The sequence below is a fragment of the Bombina bombina genome, chromosome 4 (assembly GCF_027579735.1).
Source record: "Bombina bombina isolate aBomBom1 chromosome 4, aBomBom1.pri, whole genome shotgun sequence".
In the NCBI taxonomy this organism is placed as follows: domain Eukaryota; kingdom Metazoa; phylum Chordata; class Amphibia; order Anura; family Bombinatoridae; genus Bombina; species Bombina bombina.
In genome coordinates this window covers 655,612,136-655,630,580 of record NC_069502.1, presented here as the reverse complement: position 1 = coordinate 655,630,580, position 18,445 = coordinate 655,612,136, and the positions used below count along the sequence as shown (strand labels likewise).

At 39.1% G+C, this 18,445-nt stretch overlaps 1 protein-coding gene across 1 annotated transcript in view; it reads right to left on the bottom strand.

Annotated features, from left to right (window-relative positions):
* HDDC2 (HD domain containing 2) overlaps positions 1–18,445 on the bottom strand; it is a 129,071-nt gene that overhangs the window by 35,069 nt on the left and 75,557 nt on the right. The window contains exon 5 of the mRNA XM_053710719.1: positions 6,612–6,750. Coding sequence (XP_053566694.1) covers positions 6,612–6,750 — 139 coding nt within the window. The remainder of the gene's footprint in view (positions 1–6,611; positions 6,751–18,445) is intronic.

The window sequence follows — 18,445 nt, the reverse complement described above, 5'->3', positions numbered from 1 at the left end:
AGGACAGGTTCATGTAAAGCCTTGCTAATGTCTGCTGTATGTTCCCACAGTGTCAGTCTGCCTGGGAACCTGCTCTACTTTACTGCTTGGGTCTATATGCTTATTTTGTATGGGCTGCTGCTCCATGCTTATACTGCTGATGTATAATATATGCTTCCTAAAGGATGGCACTTAGAAATTAGTATATATATATATAGGAATAGAAGGGGGCACTCTCTGGTCTTTTAATACGTGAATTTAATCTTTAAAGCGTGACGTTTCAGGGACACACTTCCCTTCCTCCCCTGAGGAAGGGGAGTGTCCCCCCGAAACGTCATGCTTTAAAGATAAAATATACGTATTAAAAGACCAGAGAGTGCCTCCTTCTATTCCTATATTTAACCGTTGACACCCTGGCAGCTGAAATTGAGGTGAGAAAAACACTGGAAAAATAATATAATACACACCCATTTAAAAGAAAATTCTGTTATACATGACAAAGGCTGAAACTTTAACCAAATGAGTTAAAGGGATATTCACAGTATTCTGAAAAAGGCTTGGTAAGGGTCCACAACCCAATTTTTCCAATACTGTGCATATCCAATTAACTAATTTGGTAAAGTTTCACTATTGTTAGAAAAAACCTAACACCTGAAGTGTGGAATGAAAAGCTTCGTAACGCAACCCCATTGATGTCTATGAGGAAAAAAAAAGTTATGTTTAAACCTAACACCCTAAAAAGGATGGGTCTCATGGACTCTTGCCAATATAAAAGTAATGAATGTATCAGGTAAGCTCTTACATAAATTATGTTTTCTTTTATGTAATTGGCAAGAGTCCATGAGCTAGTGACGTATGGGATAGTAATACCCAAGATGTGGTACTCCACAGAAGAGTCACTAGAGAGGGAAGGAAAAAATAAAAACAGCCATTTTCCGGTGAAAAAATTAAATCCACATCCAAAAAAATAAGTTTTTCTCATAATTGAAAAGAAAAACTTAAAACATAAGCAGAGGAATCATACTGAAACAGCTGCCTGAAAAACTTTTCTACCAAAAACGGTTTCCGAAGAGGCAAATACATCAAAACGGTAGAATTTAGTAAATGTATGCAAAGAAGACCAAGTTGTTGCTTTGCAAATCTGATCAACTGAAGCTTCATTCTTAAAAGCCCACGAAGTGGAGACTGATCTAGTAGAATGAGCTGTGATCCTCTGAGGCGTAGCCTGACCCGACTCCAAATAAGCCAGATGAATCAAAAGCTTTACCCAAGATGCTAAGGAAATGGCAAAAGCTTTCCTAGAACCAGAAAAGACAACAGACTAGAAGTCTTCCTGAAATATTTAGTAGCTTCAACATATTATTTCGAAGCTCTTACAACATCCAGAAAATGTAAGGATCTCTCCAAAGAATTCTTAGGATAAGGACACAAAGAGGGAACAACAATTTCCCTATTAATGTTGTTAGAGTTCACAACTTTAGGTAAAAAATTAAATGAAGTCCGCAAAACTGCTTTATCCTGATGGAAAATCAGAAAAGGAGACTCACAAGAAAGAGCAGATAATTCGGAAACTCTTCTAGCAGAAGAGATAGCCAAAAGGAACAACACTTTCCAAGAAAGTAGTTTAATATCCAAAAGAATGCATAGGCTCAAAAGGAGGAGCCTGTAAAGCCTTCAAAACCAAATTAAGACTCCAAGGAGGAGAGATTGATTTAATGACAGGCTTGATACGGACCAAAGCCTGTACAAAACAGTGAATATCAGGAAGCGCAGAGATTTGTCCCTTTAAAGAACTTGCAGACAAACCTTTATCCAAACCATCCTGAAAAAACTGTAAAATTCTAGGAATTCTAAAAGAATGCCAAGAGAATTTATGAGAAGAACACCATGAAATATAAGTCTATAGTATCAATCACTGAGTCAGAGAAACCTCTATGACTATGCATTAAGTGTTCAATTTCCATACCTTCAAATGTAACGATTTGAGATCCTGATGGAAAAACGGTCCTTGAGACAGAAGGTCTGGCCTTAAAGGAAGTAGCCAAGGTTGGCAAATGGACATCCGAACAAGATCCACATACCATAACCTGTGAGGCCATGCTGGTGCTACCAGAAACACAGACAATTGTTCCATGATGATCTTGGAGATCAGTCTTGGAAGAAGAACTAAAGGTGTAAAGATATAAGCAAGTTGGTAAAACCAAGGAAGTGCTAACGCATCCACCGATTCCGCCTGAGGATCCCTGGACCTGGACAAGTACCTGGAAAGTTTCTTTTTAGAAGGGAAGCCATCAGATCTATTTCTGGAAGACCCCACATCGGAACAATCTGAAAAAACACATCTGGATGGAGGGACCACTCCCCCGGATGTAAAGTCCGACGGCTGAGATAATCTGCATCGCAATTGTCTACACCTAGGATATGTACCGCAGAAATTAGACAAGAGCTGGATTCCGCTTTACTTCTTTCATAGCTAGGGGACTGTGAGTCCCACCCTGATGATTGACATATGCCACAGTTATGATATTGTCTGTCTGAAAACAAATGAATGGCTCTCTCTTCAACAGAGGCCAAACTTGAAGAGCCCTGAAAATAGCAGGGAATTCTAAAATATTGATTGGTAAACTCGCCTCTTGAGATTTCCAAACCCCTTCTGCTGTCAGAGATCCACAGACAGCTCCGCAACCTGAAAGACTTGCATCTGCTGTGATTACAGTCCAGGTTGGACTAACAAAAGAAGCCTCTTAAACTATACAATGGTGATCTAACCACCAAGTCAGAGAGAGTCGAACATTGGGATTTAAGGATATTAATTGTGATATCCTTGTATAATCCCTGCACCATTGATTCAGCATACAAAGCTGAAGAGGTCCCATATGAAAACAAGCAAAGGGCATTGCGTCCGATGCTGCAGTCATGAGACCTAAAACTTCCATGCACATATCCACTGAAGGGAATGATTGAGACTGAAGGTTTCAACAAGCTGAAACCAATTTGTCTCTTGTCTGTTAGAGACAGAGTCATGGACACTGAATCTATCTGGAAACTTAAAAAGGTGACCCTTGTCTGAGGAATCAAGGAACTTTTCGGTAAATTGATCCTCCAACCATGTCTTTGAAGAAACAACACTAGTTGATTCGTGTGAGATTCGGCAGAATGTAAAGACTGAGCTAGTACCAAGATATCGTCCAAATAAGGAAACACCGCAATACCCTGTTCTCTGATTACAGAGAGTAGGGCACCAAGAACCTTCAAAAAATTCTTGGAGCTGTCGCTAGGCCAAATGGAAGAGCGACAAATTGGTAATGCTCGTCTAGAAACGAGAATTTCAGAAATTGATAGTGGTCTGGATCAATCGAAATATGAACATACGCATCCTGTAAGTCTATCGTGGACATATAATGACCTTGCTGAACAAAAGGCAGAAAAGTCCTTATAGTCACCATTTTGAAAGTTGGCACTCTTACAAAACGATTCAAAATTTTCAGATCCAGAACTGGCCTGAATGAATTTTCTTTCTTTGGGACAATGAATAGATTTGAATAAAACCCCAGACCCTGTTCCTGAAACAGAACTGGTATGATTACCCCTGAAAGCTCTAGATCTGAAACACACTTCAGAAAAGTCTGAGCCTTCACTAGATTTGCTGGAATGTGAGAGAAAAAATCTTCTCACAGGAGGTCTTACTCTTGAGAAAAATACTCTGAATCCACTGATTGTGGACAGAATCTGCCCAAATGTTTTGGAAAAAATTTAATCTGCCCCCTACCAGCTGAACTGGAATGAGGGCCGCACCTTCATGCAGACTTGGGGGCTGGCTTTTGTTTCTTAAAAGGATGGATTTATTCCAACTTGAAGAAGGTTTCCAATTGAAAGCAGATTCTTTGGGGGAAGGATTGGCTTTCTGTTCCTTATTCTGTTGAAAAGAACGATAACGATTAAAAGCTTTAGATTTACCCTTAGATCTTTTATCCTGAGGCAAAAAAACTCCCTTCCCCCCAGTGACAGTTGAAATAATCGAATCTAACTGAGAACCAAATAACTTATTTCCTTGAAAGGAAAGAGATAGTAATCTAGACTTAGATACCATGTCAGCATTCCAATATTTAAGCTGCAAAGCTCTTCTAGCTAAAATAGCTAAAAACATAGATTTAACATCAATGTTGATGATATCCAAAATAGCATCACAGATAAAATGATTAGCATGTTGAAGCAAGCGAACAATGCTAGACAAATCAGGATCTGTTTCCTGTTGCGCTAAGCTTTCCAACCAAAACGTTGATTCAGGTGCAACATCAGCAATAGATATAGCAGGGCTAAGAATATAGCCAGAAAATAAATAAGCTTTCCTTAGATAAGATTCAAGTTTCCTATCTAAAGGAACCTTAAAAGAAGTACTATATTCCATAGGAATAGTAGTACGTTTGGCAAGAGTAGAAATATGTAGCTTCAAGATGAAAGAAAGGAGCACCAGCCAGGAGACAATACGTAAAATTTTCAAATTCTTTATCTTTATTTTTCCACAAGTTAAAATCACATGCCTGTCACACAGGCCATTGGCAGTGGTAATGAAGTCAGCATTAGAAGCGCTAGCTGACGCGTTTCGGCTGTTGCCGTAGTCGTAGCTTGCTAGCTTCTAATCCTGTGTCTCAACTATTTAAAAGAAAAGTGCTGCTTCTGATTGGTCCTTGAATAATTGCTTAATTGTTATCACAATTACTGTTAACTATATCGCAACGTAAAAACTTGCCTGCACAAATCCCTATTCTAAAAAAAGGAAACATAAACCTTTATGATCAAATATGTGTAATAACAAATGATGGGGTATTAGTACATAAACATAATTAATCACTTGATTCTGTTTGCTCCATGCAAAAATAGCTGGTATGCTTTTGGTTACAAGCTCTTTGTTTTGTTTGTATGTTTTATTTATTATAAGGGGGAGACTTGCTAGTGCCTGGGCATGAATGGGTGTAACTGCACCCTGCATAGTAACTTAAATATCTAAGGCACCATTTTCAAACTTCATTTATGTACTGGTTACTTATTGGGAGACTGATCTCCACTATGTTTAAAAAGTGAGTTATAAAGCCATAGTCTGATTTAGGAAAGGGCCAATTCGGAATTATATTTGAAGAAAGTGTATATAATCAAAAGGAATATGTATAGTTAAAGGGAAATAATTAAATGGAAATAATTAAAGGGAAATAACCCCTACTGGGAAACCTATAATGAATGGGAAGTGTTAAATGTATGGTGCCCCATGTATGGGTGGGACTTTTCAGCACTGGGTTCACTAATTGGACAATAGTTAAACACTAAATTTAGTGTTGAACTTAAATATTTTATAAATGTCCATAAGTACCATACCTATTAGGCAGTTGTCAACTGATTTACTGCCAAAGATTTATCAGATCGTAATCCGAATTAAGCCCTCCTGGGTATCTGGTTTTCAATTTAAAAATCCAGAAAACCTCTCTCTTACCCAGGAGAGCTTCACGATCATCCCCTCTTTCTAGAGTTGTGATTTTCTCAATACATGTCCAGCTCAGAGAATCTGAGCTTTTATTGTGTCTTTGCGCAAAGTGTTGCACCAGTGGGGTGCTGGCTGTTCCTTTTATAATGGTAGAAAGATGCTCCCTGATTCGGGACCTTATTTCTCTTGTCGTTAAACCCACATACTGTTTTTCACAGATGGTGCATGTTATTAGATAGATTACGTATGCAGATCTACAATTTAGACAAGAGAGTTTTTTAAGAGTAGAAATAGCCCCATCAACTTTGGGGATTGGAATGTGTCAACGAGGCTAATCCGGATTCTTCCCCGGATGATGAATCTGAAATTAGAACAGTCTCAGTATCAGAATCTATGGGACGAAAGGCAAAGAATGACTGGGGGATGAGGGGAGTGGGAAGAGTATTTAAGCCTTTGGCTGGGGTGTCTTTGTCTCCTCCTGGTGGCCAGGCTCTTATTTCCTAAAAGTAATGAATGCAGCTGTGGACTCTTTCTATTTAAGAAGAAAAGGGCCCTTTTAAGGGCTATTGGTAGTTTATGACAGTGCCATGTTTCAAGCCACTTAGCTCTTCAGTATGACCCATTGTACTGCCAATGTTTGTCTATGGAGATTTCACAGCTATGTGCACCTGCTAGCAATGATTGTGGCTAAAACACATGAAATAAATATTAGTATGGGGTGGCCATATAGTACAACAAATGAAAATACATTACAAAGTAATTCTTTATTATGTATAATAAAACAATTTATAGAGAATTACATTTTTAGTTTAACGTACTGTACCTAAAAACAGTTACTATCAACCAGGGTGTCATTACTTGCATGAGGGTGTTACAGATAATTAAGAATATAGATTATGAGGATCTGCAATGAATGGTAAGTAATATTTCTGAAAAATAAGACTTAATATACAGTATATATATTGACTATATTTATCATTTCCTGTAGTATCAATGCACTGTATAAATGTAATGAAGTATCGTATCTGGTGCTAGCTTGTAATATAACAGCATTCTCTTAGAATCAGATATTCTCGCTCTGTTACCAAAAGCAGAACCCTTTTGTCAAAGCCATAATCTTCTTGCCAAACCAAATAAAAACCCACCAGCCCCCTACCTGCTGTTGAGCTGAAAAACTCCTGCAGCCTTCCAGGATTTTTCTCCAGTTCCTCATATTCCATAGCCTGTAGGATCATCTCACACTGATCCAATTCCTTCACAAACTTGGCTTCAGCGCTCGCTTGGTGCTCATATTCCTGTACATAGAAACAACATATTTAATATGATCTCCAGTAAATATATTTTTATACAGAGTTTACTAAGAGCAGCTAAAAAGCTTACATTTTACATAGCGTCATATTAAGCTGACATATCTCCTAGAATTTGTCTGAATTGGGAACTCTGTCCTGCATTACCTCTTTCTGCTGTTTCTCAACAAAATTTCGGCCCAACCCCCCCCCCCCCCCCCCCCAGACTGTGAGGCTATTTAATAGTTTCTACCCCAGACCATTTAGTTCCAAATTTGCACCACTCAGATTTTGTAGTCTGGCCTACAACTTTAGTATGCTACTGTTAGGGCGTAAGCAACATAATACAAATAAGAGATGTATAATAAAAATTATAATTCACATAAATTTTACACTTTAAATATACACCCAATCTCATATACAGTATTGTAATTCCTTATAACATAACAATAAAGAACATTCAGCAAGATTACAAGTTGTGCGGAACGGCTATACTGCTGAAAAATTGGCCATTGAGCACGGAATATGCAGGTCTCCCCTATTACATGTCGCGGCAGTACAGCTATACCACTAGCATTTTAGCCTTTACGCAACTCTCCATTCCACACTCAAAAAATGGCTTTTGAGTGCGGAATTTTCAAAGCACCCGTATTACAGGTTGTATGGTCCGGCTATTACGCTAGCGTTATAGCTTATACCGCCGCAATCCATTCCGCTATCTGAGACCAGTAGTTATGGATTTTGCAAAACAAAAATGTTTCACAAAACTCATAACAAAAATGTTACAAAGTACACCAACAGCCATAAACTACCCATTAACCCCTAAACCGCCATCCCCCCGCATCGCAAATACTAGAATAAACATATTAACCCCTAAGCCACCGCCCACCCACATAGCCAACACTAAATAAACCTATTAACTCCTAAACCGCCGGCCCCCACATCGCTACTACTATAATAAACCTTTTAACCCCATAAACCGCCGTGCCCCAACATTGCTACTACTATAATAAACCTATTAACCTCTAAACCATCGCTACTACTATAATATTCCTATTAACCCCTAAACCGATGGCCCCCACATCGCTACTACTATAATAAACCTATTAACCCCTAACCCGCCGCCCCCCACATCGCTACTACTATAATAAATGTATTAACCTCTAAACCGCCGGCCCCTCACATCGCAAAACACTAAATTAAATTATTAACCCCTAAACCTAAAACCCCTAACTTTAAATTAAAAGTACAATATAACTACCTTAAAATAAATAAAAACTTACCTGTGAAATGAAAAAAACTAAGATTAAACTATAAATTAACCTAACATTACTATTTAAAAAGAATTAAATAAAATAAAAATAAAAAAATTCCAATATTAAAAAATCCTAACACTACGGAAAAAAACAACCTAACATTACAAAAAACAAACAAACACTAAATTAGGAAAATTAAAAATAATCTAACATTACAAAAAACAAAACCCTAAAAACACTAAGATTAAAAAAATAAAATGAAATTATCCAAAATAATAAAAAGTAAACCTTATCTAATAGCCCTATAAAAAAAAGCCTTCCCTAAATAAAAACACCCCCTTATCTATCACTTACTGTTGTTGTTGCCTTTCTGTCAGCTCTTTTGTGCCCATTAAAATAAAAAAAAAAGTCAGGTTCGACATGTTGTGCATTCAGAGATGGTATTCTGCATACCTTGGTTGTAACGAGTGGTTATATGAGTTACTGTTGCCTTTCTATCATCTCGAACCAGGCTGCCTATTCTCCTCTGACCTCAACAAGGCATTGTCGTCCACACAACTGCTGCTCACTGGATATTTTCTCTTTTTCTGACCATTCTCTGTAAACCCTAGAGATGGTTGTGCGTTAAAATCCCAGTAGATCAGCAGTTTTTTAAATACTCAGACCAGCCGTCTGACACCAACAACCATGCCACGTTCAAAGTCACTTAAATCCCCTTTCTTCATCATTCTGATGCTAAGTTTGAACTTCAGCAAGTCGTCTTCACTACGTCTAGATGCCTTAATAATATTTAAATAATATTGTGTTTAATAAAATATATATATATAAGTGTAATAGTTTATTTTAATAGGGTTTTTGATGTGTTTTGTGGGAAAAAAACAACAAAATGTTTAACCCTTACACTTTCCTTCAGGTTTCAAGTTGTGCTAAATATTCTAGCGCAGTTTTGGCTTTCGCTTTAGCGCAATTATAACTTTCAACTTGTAATACCATCGCTTTTTTGCGTGGTCGCGATATCCATTGAAAGTATAGGTTGCGCTAGAGTAATGTTGGCCGCGCTAACCTATCTCTGGTAAATGTGATTTACCAACGACTTCTGATATCAAGTTGCTCGCTAATGTTAGCACAGTCCAATAATACTGCTCATTACAACCTGTACTATCAATAGCGTGCCACTTGCAATATGTGTTTATGTGTTTATGCCCTGCAAAAAGATTAAACCCATTATTAAGGTCAGCTTGAGGAGAGCACTGCAATACTGGGAACTAGCTGAACACATCTGGTGAGCTTATGACAAGAGACAAATATGTGTAGTCACCAATCCCCAATTAGTTTCAAGTAGGGCATTGCTGCTGCTATGTACATAGACTTTTCAACAAAGGATATCAAAAGAACAAAGTCTATTTATGTACATTTAAAAGTGTCTTAAAATGAAATGCTCTATCTGAATAATAACATTTTAATGTTGAATATTATGTCCCTTTAAAGCAGCAGTCATTATAATGAATATAAATCCGCTTTTCCTCTAGTGATTCACACTAGCCGGCATCTTTTTCTCTAATATGTAACGTGTTTTCTTACAAGTAAAGCCTTTGATGCCAGAGATTGTTGACATTTATTGCTTTGCAATGGCTCTGGAAAAAAATAAAACTGTAATATAAAGGAAGAACACTGCCAAAAATGCAAGAACCAATTAAAGAGAACAAAAACTAAACAGCACCTATGATTAGCCAACTAAATTTTAACTTTTTATGCACACACCATCTCAGTCTCATTTGTTAAAACTAAATGGCAATTTGCAATCACACAATATGCTTGTTATTATTGTGTTTTAAAATGAAAACCTTGGATACACATTTTAACAAGCAAGAAATGAGAAAGCCAAAAATGTAAGCCTATCATTCAACCTCATACATCCTTATATCTACTGTAGCTTTGTCTGAGCAATAGTGCTTCAAGGGTAACCAACTTGCTGTCATGAAGCATTCATTTACTTCATATATCTAGCAGTGATTTTGTTTCCCCTGCTCATGTTAAAAAAAAAAAAATGAAAAAGAAAATGTATGCGTACCTGATAAAATTATTTCTTTTTGGATATGATGAGTCCACGGATTTCATCCTTACTTGTGGGATATCGCCTCCTGGTTAGCAGAAGGAGGCAAAGAGCACCACAGCAGAGCTGTATATATAGCTCCTCCCTTCCCTCCCACTCCAGTCATTTGACCGAAGTTAGGAAGAGAAAGGAAAAGCCAAGGTGCAGAGGTGTCTGAAGTGTAACAAAAAATAATAATAATAACCTGTCTCATAGAACAGGGCGGGCCGTGGACTCATCGTATCCAAAAATAAATACATTTATCAGGTAAGCATAAATTTTCTTTTCTTTTTTAAGATACGATGAGTCCACGGATTTCATCCTTACTTGTGGGATACAATACCAAAGCTATAGTACACGGATGAAAAGGGAGGGACAAGACAGGGAACATAAACAGAAGGCACCACTGCTTGAAGAACTTTCCTCCCAAAAGCAGCCTTGGCAGAGGCAAAAGTATTGAATTTGTAAAATTTGGAAAAAGTGTGAAGAAACGACCAAGTTGCAGCTTTGCAAATCTGTTCAACAGAAGCATCATTTTTGAATGCCCATGAGGAAGCTACAGCCCTAGTGGAATGAGCTGTAATTCATTCAGGAGGCTGCTGTCCTGCAGTCTCATATGCAAAACGTATGATACTCCTCAGTCAAAAAGAAAGAGAGGTAGCCTTAGCTTTCTGACCCCTACGTTTCCCTGAAAAAACAACAAACAAAGAAGATGATTGTCGAAAACCCTTAGTCGCTTGTAAGTAAAACTTTAAAGCACGGACTACGTCCAAATTATGTAACAAACGTTCCTTCTTAGAAGAAGGATTAGGACACAAAGAAGGAACAACAATCTCCTGATTAATATTCCTGTTTGAAACAACCTTAGGAAGAAAATAAAACCTTCCAAGATAGTAACTTGATATCTATGGAATGCATAGGTTCAAACGGAACCCCTTGAAGAACTCTAAGAACTAAATTTAAACTCCAAGGAGGAGCAATAGGTCTAAATACAGGCCTGATTCTAGTCAGAGCCTGACAAAAAGATTGTATATCTGGCAAGGAACACTTGCCAGACACTTGTGTAACAAAATAGATAAAGCAGAAATATGCCCCTTTAAGGAACTTGCTGACATCCCCTTCTCCAATCCTTGGAGAAAGGACAAAATCCTGGGAATCCGAACCCTACTCCATGAGTAGCCCCTGGAATCACACTAATAAAAATATTTACGCCATATCTTATGGTAAATCTTCCTAGTAACAAGCTTATGTGCCTGAATTAAAGTATCTATAACCGAATCAGAAAAACCTTGCTTAGATAAAATGAAGCGTTCAATCTCCAGGCAGTCAGTTGCAGATAAACTAGATTTGGATGATGGAAGGGACATTGAATGAGGTCTTTCCTCAATGGTAGCTTCCACAGTGGCTGAGATGAGATGTCCACCAGATCCGCATACCAAATCCTGCGAGGACACGCAGGGGCGATGAGGATTACCGATACCCTCTCCTGTTTGACTCAAGCAATCACCCTGGGAAGAAGAGCAAACGGAGGAAATACATAAGCTAGGCTGAAAGACCAAGGCACTGCCAGGGCATCTATCAGCTCTGCTTGGGGATCCCTTGACCTGGACCCGTATCTCAGAAGCTTGGCATTCTGACGAGATGCCATGAGATCCAACTCCAGCCTGCCGCATCTGAGAATCAGGTTGGAAAATATCTCCGGATGGAGCTCCCACTCTCCTGGATGAAATGTCTGCCTGCTCAGAAAGTCTGCCTCCCAGTTTTCCACCCATGGGATGTAGATCACCGACAGATGGCAAGAGTGAGACTCTGCCCACTGTATTATCTTGGCAACCTCTATCATCGCCAAGGAACTCCTTGTTCCTCCCTGATGATTGATGTAAGCTACCGTCGTTATGTTGTCCAACTGAAATCTGATTAATTGGGCTGAAGCCATCTGAGGCCAAGCCCGAAGAGCATTGAATATTGCTCTCAACTCCAGAATATTGATGGGAAGTAGAGACTCCGCCCGAGTCCATACACCCTGAACCCTTAGGGAGTTCCAAACTGCTCCCCAACCTAACAGACTGGCATCCGTTGTCACTATTACCCATGAGGGTCCCTTGTCTCCTGACCTAGAAATATTAGAGGAGACAGATCTGTATAATCTCTATTCCACTGCCTGAGATGAAACCGTACAAACGGTACAATGTCCATTGCCGCCACCATCAATCCGATTACCTCCATGCACTGAGCCACTGACGGACGTGGATTGGACTGAATGGCTCGACATGTATTCAGAATTTTTAACTTTCTGACCTCCGTCAGAAAAATCTTCATTAAAATAGAGTTGATTACAGTTCCCAGAAAGGGCACCCTTGTCTGAGGAACTAACAAACTCTTTTCCAGGTTTACCTTCCACCCGTGGGTCCTTAGGAAGGAAAGCACAATGTCGGTATGGGACCTCGCTAGTGGAAACGTAGACGCTTGGATCAGTATATCGTCCAGATAAGGCGCCACTGCAATGCCCCGCGGCCTTAGAACCGCCAGTAAAGACCCCAGAACTTTTGTGAAGATTCTGGGTGCTGTGGCTAGACCGAAAGGAAGAGCCAGAAACTGGAACTTGTATCTCAGGAACTTGTAATAGTCTCTGTGGATGGGAACATGAAGGTATGCATCCTTTAAATCCACTGTCGTCATAAATTGACCCTCCTGGATCAATGGAAGAATGGTACGAATAGTTTCCATCTTGAAAATTTTTGAATTCTAGTTTGTATCCCTGAGACACTATATCTATTGCCCAGGGATCCTGAAAATCTCTCATCCAAGCCTGGATGAAGAAAGACAGTCTGCCCCCTACTAGATCCGGTCCCGGATCGGGGGCCAACCCTTCATGCTGACTTGGGAGCAGCAGCAGGCTTCTTGGATTGTTTACCCTTGTTCCAAGACTGGTTGGGTCTCCAGGTAGACTTGGTTTGTGGATAGTTCCCTTCCTGCTTAGAGGAAGAGGAAGTTCCCTTGATATTTCAAAAGGAACGAAAAACATAATTTATGTAAGAACTTACCTGATAAATTCATTTCTTTCATATTAGCAAGAGTCCATGAGCTAGTGACGTATGGGATATACATTCCTACCAGGAGGGGCAAAGTTTCCCAAACCTCAAAATGCCTACAAATACACCCCTCACCACACCCACAAATCAGTTTAACGAATAGCCAAGAAGTGGGGTGATAAGAAAAAAGTGCGAAAGCATAAAAAATAAGGAATTGGAATAATTGTGCTTTATACAAAAAAATCATAACCACCACAAAAAGGGTGGGCCTCATGGACTCTTGCTAATATGAAAGAAATGAATTTATCAGGTAAGTTCTTACATAAATTAAGTTTTCTTTCATGTAATTAGCAAGAGTCCATGAGCTAGTGACGTATGGGATAATGACTAGCCAAGATGTGGATCTTTCCACGCAAGAGTCACTAGAGAGGGAGGGATAAAATAAAGACAGCCAATTCCGCTGAAAAATAATCCACACCCAAAATAAAGTTTAAATTTTATAATGAAAAAAACTGAAAACATAAGCAGAAGATTCAAACTGAAACAGCTGCCTGAAGTACTTTTCTACCAAAAACAGCTTCAGAAGAAGAAAACACATCAAAATGGTAGAATTTAGTAAAAGTATGCAAAGAAGACCAAGTTGCTGCTTTGCAAATCTGATCAACCGAAGCTTCATTCCTAAACGCCCAGGAAGTAGAAACTGACCTAGTAGAATGAGCTGTAATCCTTTGAGGCGGAGTTTTACCCGACTCGGCATAAGCATGATGAATTAAAGATTTCAACCAAGATGCCAAAGAAATGGCAGAGGCCTTCTGACCTTTCCTAGAACCGGAAAAGATAACAAATAGACTAGAAGTCTTTCGGAAATTCTTAGTAGCTTCAACATAATATTTCAAAGCTCTAACTACATCCAAAGAATGCAATGATTTCTCCTTAGAATTCTTAGGATTAGGACATAATGAAGGAACCACAATTTCTCTACTAATGTTGTTGGAATTCACAACCTTAGGTAAAAATTCAAAAGAAGTTCGCAACACCGCCTTATCCTGATGAAAAATCAGAAAAGGAGACTCACAAGAAAGAGCAGATAATTCAGAAACTCTTCTGGCAGAAGAGATGGCCAAAAGGAACAAAACTTTCCAAGAAAGTAATTTAATGTCCAATGAATGCATAGGTTCAAACGGAGGAGCTTGAAGCCCCCAGAACCAAATTCAAACTCCAAGGAGGAGAAATTGACTTAATGACAGGTTTTATACGAACCAAAGCTTGTACAAAACAATGAATATCAGGAAAATTAGCAATCTTTCTGTGAAAAAGAACAGAAAGAACAGAAAGAGCAGAGATTTGTCCTTTCAAGGAACTTGCAGACAAACCTTTCTCCAAACCATCCTGAAGAAACTGTAAAATTCTCGGAATTCTAAAAGAATGCCAGGAAAAATGATGAGAAAGACACCAAGAAATATAAGTCTTCCAGACTCTATAATATATCTCCCTAGATACAGATTTACGAGCCTGTAACATAGTATTAATCACAGAGTCAGAGAAACCTCTTTGACTAAGAATCAAGCGTTCAATCTCCATACCTTTAAATTTAAGGATTTGAGATCCTGATGGAAAAAAGGACCTTGCGACAGAAGGTCTGGTCTTAACGGAAGAGTCCACGGTTGGCAAGAGGCCATCCGGACAAGATCCGCATACCAAAACCTGTGAGGCCATGCTGGAGCTACCAGCAGAACAAACGAGCATTCCTTCAGAATCTTGGAGATCACTCTTGGAAGAAGAACTAGAGGCGGAAAGATATAAGCAGGAAGATACTTCCAAGGAAGTGACAATGCATCCACTGCTTCCGCTTGAGGATCCCTGGATCTGGACAGATACCTGGGAAGTTTCTTGTTTAGATGAGAGGCCATTATTTCTGGAAGTCCCCACATTTGGACAATCTGAAGAAATACCTCTGGGTGAAGAGACCATTCGCCCGGATGCAACGTTTGGCGACTGAGATAATCCGCTTCCCAATTGTCTATACCTGGGATATGAACCGAAAAAAATTAGACAGGAGCTGGATTCCGCCCAAACCAGAATTCGAGATACTTCTTTCATAGCCAGAGGGCTGTGAGTCCCTCCTTGATGATTGATGTATGCCACAGATGTGACATTGTCTGTCTGAAAACAAATGAACGATTCTCTCTTTAGAAGAGGCCAAGACTGAAGAGCTCTGAAAATTGCACGGAGTTCCAAAATATTGATCGTAATCTCACCTCCTGAGATTCCCAAACCCCTTGTGCCGTCAGAGACCCCACACAGCTCCCCAACCTGTAAGACTTGCATCTGTTGAGATTACAGTCCAGGTTGGAAGAACAAAAGAAGCCCCCTGAACTAAACGATGGTGATCTGTCCACCACGTCAGAGAGTGTCGTACAATCGGTTTTAAAGATATTAATTGAGATATCTTTGTGTAATCCCTGCACCACTGGTTCAGCATACAGAGCTGAAGAGGCCGCATGTGAAAACGAGCAAAGGGGATTGCGTCCGATGCAGCAGTCATAAGACCTAGAATTTCCATGCATAAGGCTACCAAAGGGAATGATTGTGACTGAAGGTTTCGACAAGCTGATATCAATTTTAGACGTCTCTTGTCTGTCAAAGATAGAGTCATGGACACTGAATCTATCTGGAAACCCAAAAAGGTTACCTTTGTCTGAGGAATCAATGAACTTTTTAGTAAATTGATCCTCCAACCATGATCTTGAAGAAACAACACAAGTCGATTCGTATGAGATTCTGCTAAATGTGAAGACTGAGCAAGTACCAAGATATCGTCCAAATAAGGAAATACCACAATACCCTGTTCTCTGATTACAGACAGAAGGGCACCGAGAACCTTTGTAAAAATTCTTGGAGCTGTTGCTAGGCCAAACGGCAGAGCCACAAACTGGTAATGCTTGTCTAGGAACGAGAATCTCAGAAACTGATAATGATCTGGATGAATCGTAATATGCAGATATGCATCCTGTAAATCTATTGTAGACATATAATGCCCTTGCTGAACAAAAGGCAGGATAGTCCTTACAGTTACCATTTTGAATGTTGGTATCCTTACATAACGATTCAATATTTTTAGATCCAGAACTGGTCTGAAGGAATTCTCCTTCTTTGGTACAATGAAGAGATTTGAATAAAACCCCAGCCCCTGTTCCAGAACTGGAACTGGCATAATTACTCCAGCCAACTCTAGATCTGAAACACATTTCAGAAATGCTTGAGCCTTCGCTGGATTTACTGTGACACGGGAAAGAAAAAATCTCTTTGCAGGAGGCCTTATCTTGAAGCCAATTCTGTACCCTTCTGAAACAATATTCTGAATCCAAAGATTGTGAACGGAATTGATCCAAATTCCTTTGAAAAAACGTAATCTGCCCCCTACCAGCTGAGCTGGAATGAGGGCCGCACCTTCATGTGGACTTAGGAGCTGGCTTTGATTTTCTAAAAGGCTTGGATTTATTCCAGACTGGAGATGGTTTCCAAACTGATACCGCTCCTGAGGATGAAGGATCAGGCTTTTGTTCCTTGTTGTGACGAAAGGAACGAAAACGATTATTAGACCTAAATTTACCTTTAGATTTTTTATCCTGTGGTAAAAAAGTTCCTTTCCCTCCAGTAACAGTTGAGATAATAGAATCCAACTGAGAACCAAATAATTTATTACCCTGGAAAGAAAGGGAAAGCAGAGTAGACTTAGAAGACATATCAGCATTCCAAGTTTTAAGCCATAAAGCTCTTCTAGCTAAAATAGCTAGAGACATATACCTGACATCAACTCTAATGATATCAAAGATGGCATCACAAATAAAATTATTAGCATGTGGAAGAAGAATAATAATGCTATGAGAATTATGATCTGTTACTTGTTGCGCTAAAGCTTCCAACCAAAAAGTTGAAGCTGCAGCAACATCCGCCAAAGATATAGCAGGTCTAAGAAGATTACCTGAACACAAGTAAGCTTTTCTTAGAAAGGATTCAATTTTCCTATCTAAAGGATCCTTAAAGGAAGTACCATCTGCCGTAGGAATGGTAGTACGCTTAGCAAGAGTAGAGACAGCCCCATCAACCTTAGGGATTTTGTCCCAAAATTCTAATCTGTCAGATGGCACAGGATATAATTGCTTAAAACGTTTAGAAGGAGTAAATGAATTATAAGAGAAAGAAGCACAGAGGCGCCAACATGGCCTAGTAACGTCACGGCAGTCAGATACAAAACATCAGCAGGATAGAAAATATACTCACAAGCGTAGCGCACCCAAATGGTGCTATTGTGGCAGCCTGGAACATCAAACAGTGGTCCAGCTCACTGGTGTCTCCAGCCAGATAGAGATGATCCTTGGCGAGGGCCTATCCTATGATGCCTATAAGGGCAAAAAAGGCACACACATAGCCCAGTAACGTTTGTACACCAGATAAAAAAGGATTCAAGGTTGTACTTACAGGAAACAAAGCACCACCAGGTGCAATATCAGCAGTACTGGGACCTCTCAGCCGCTCAGTGGACTGTGGAATCCAATTTGCAGGATGCAGAAAATCACCACTTTGGAAGATAGAACTAGCACACACACTCTGCCCCCAAACAGGAGCAGAATAATTGTGATAAAGCAAGTGTATATTTAAAAACTTTTATTTTAAAAATAAATGAATTACCCAAATTATTCCATTCCCTGGAAATTACTTCAGAAATAGCACCAGGAACAGGAAAAACTTCTGGAATAACTACAGGAGATTTAAAAACCTTATCTAAACGTTTAGATTTAGTATCAAGAGGACCAGAATCCTCAATTTCTAATGCAATTAGGACTTCTTTAAGTAAAGAACGAATAAATTCCATTTTAAATAAATATGAAGATTTATCAGCATCAACCTCTGAGACAGAATCCTCTGAACCAGAAGAGCCATTATCAGAATCAGAATGATGATGTTCATTTAAAAATTCATCTGAAAAATGAGAAGTTTTAAAAGACTTTTTACGTTTACTAGAAGGAGGAATAACAGACATAGCCTTCTTAATGGATTTAGAAACAAAATCTCTTATGTTATCAGGAACACTCTGAGTATTAGATGTTGATGGAACAGCAACAGGTAATGTAACTTTACTAAAGGAAATATTATCTGCATTAACAAGTTTGTCATGACATTCAATACAAACAACAGCTGGAGGAACAGCTACCAAAAGTTTACAGCAGATACACTTAGCTTTGGTAGCTCCAGCACCAGGCAGCGATTTTCCAGAAGTATCTTCTGACTCAGCTTCAACATGGGACATCTTGCAATATGTA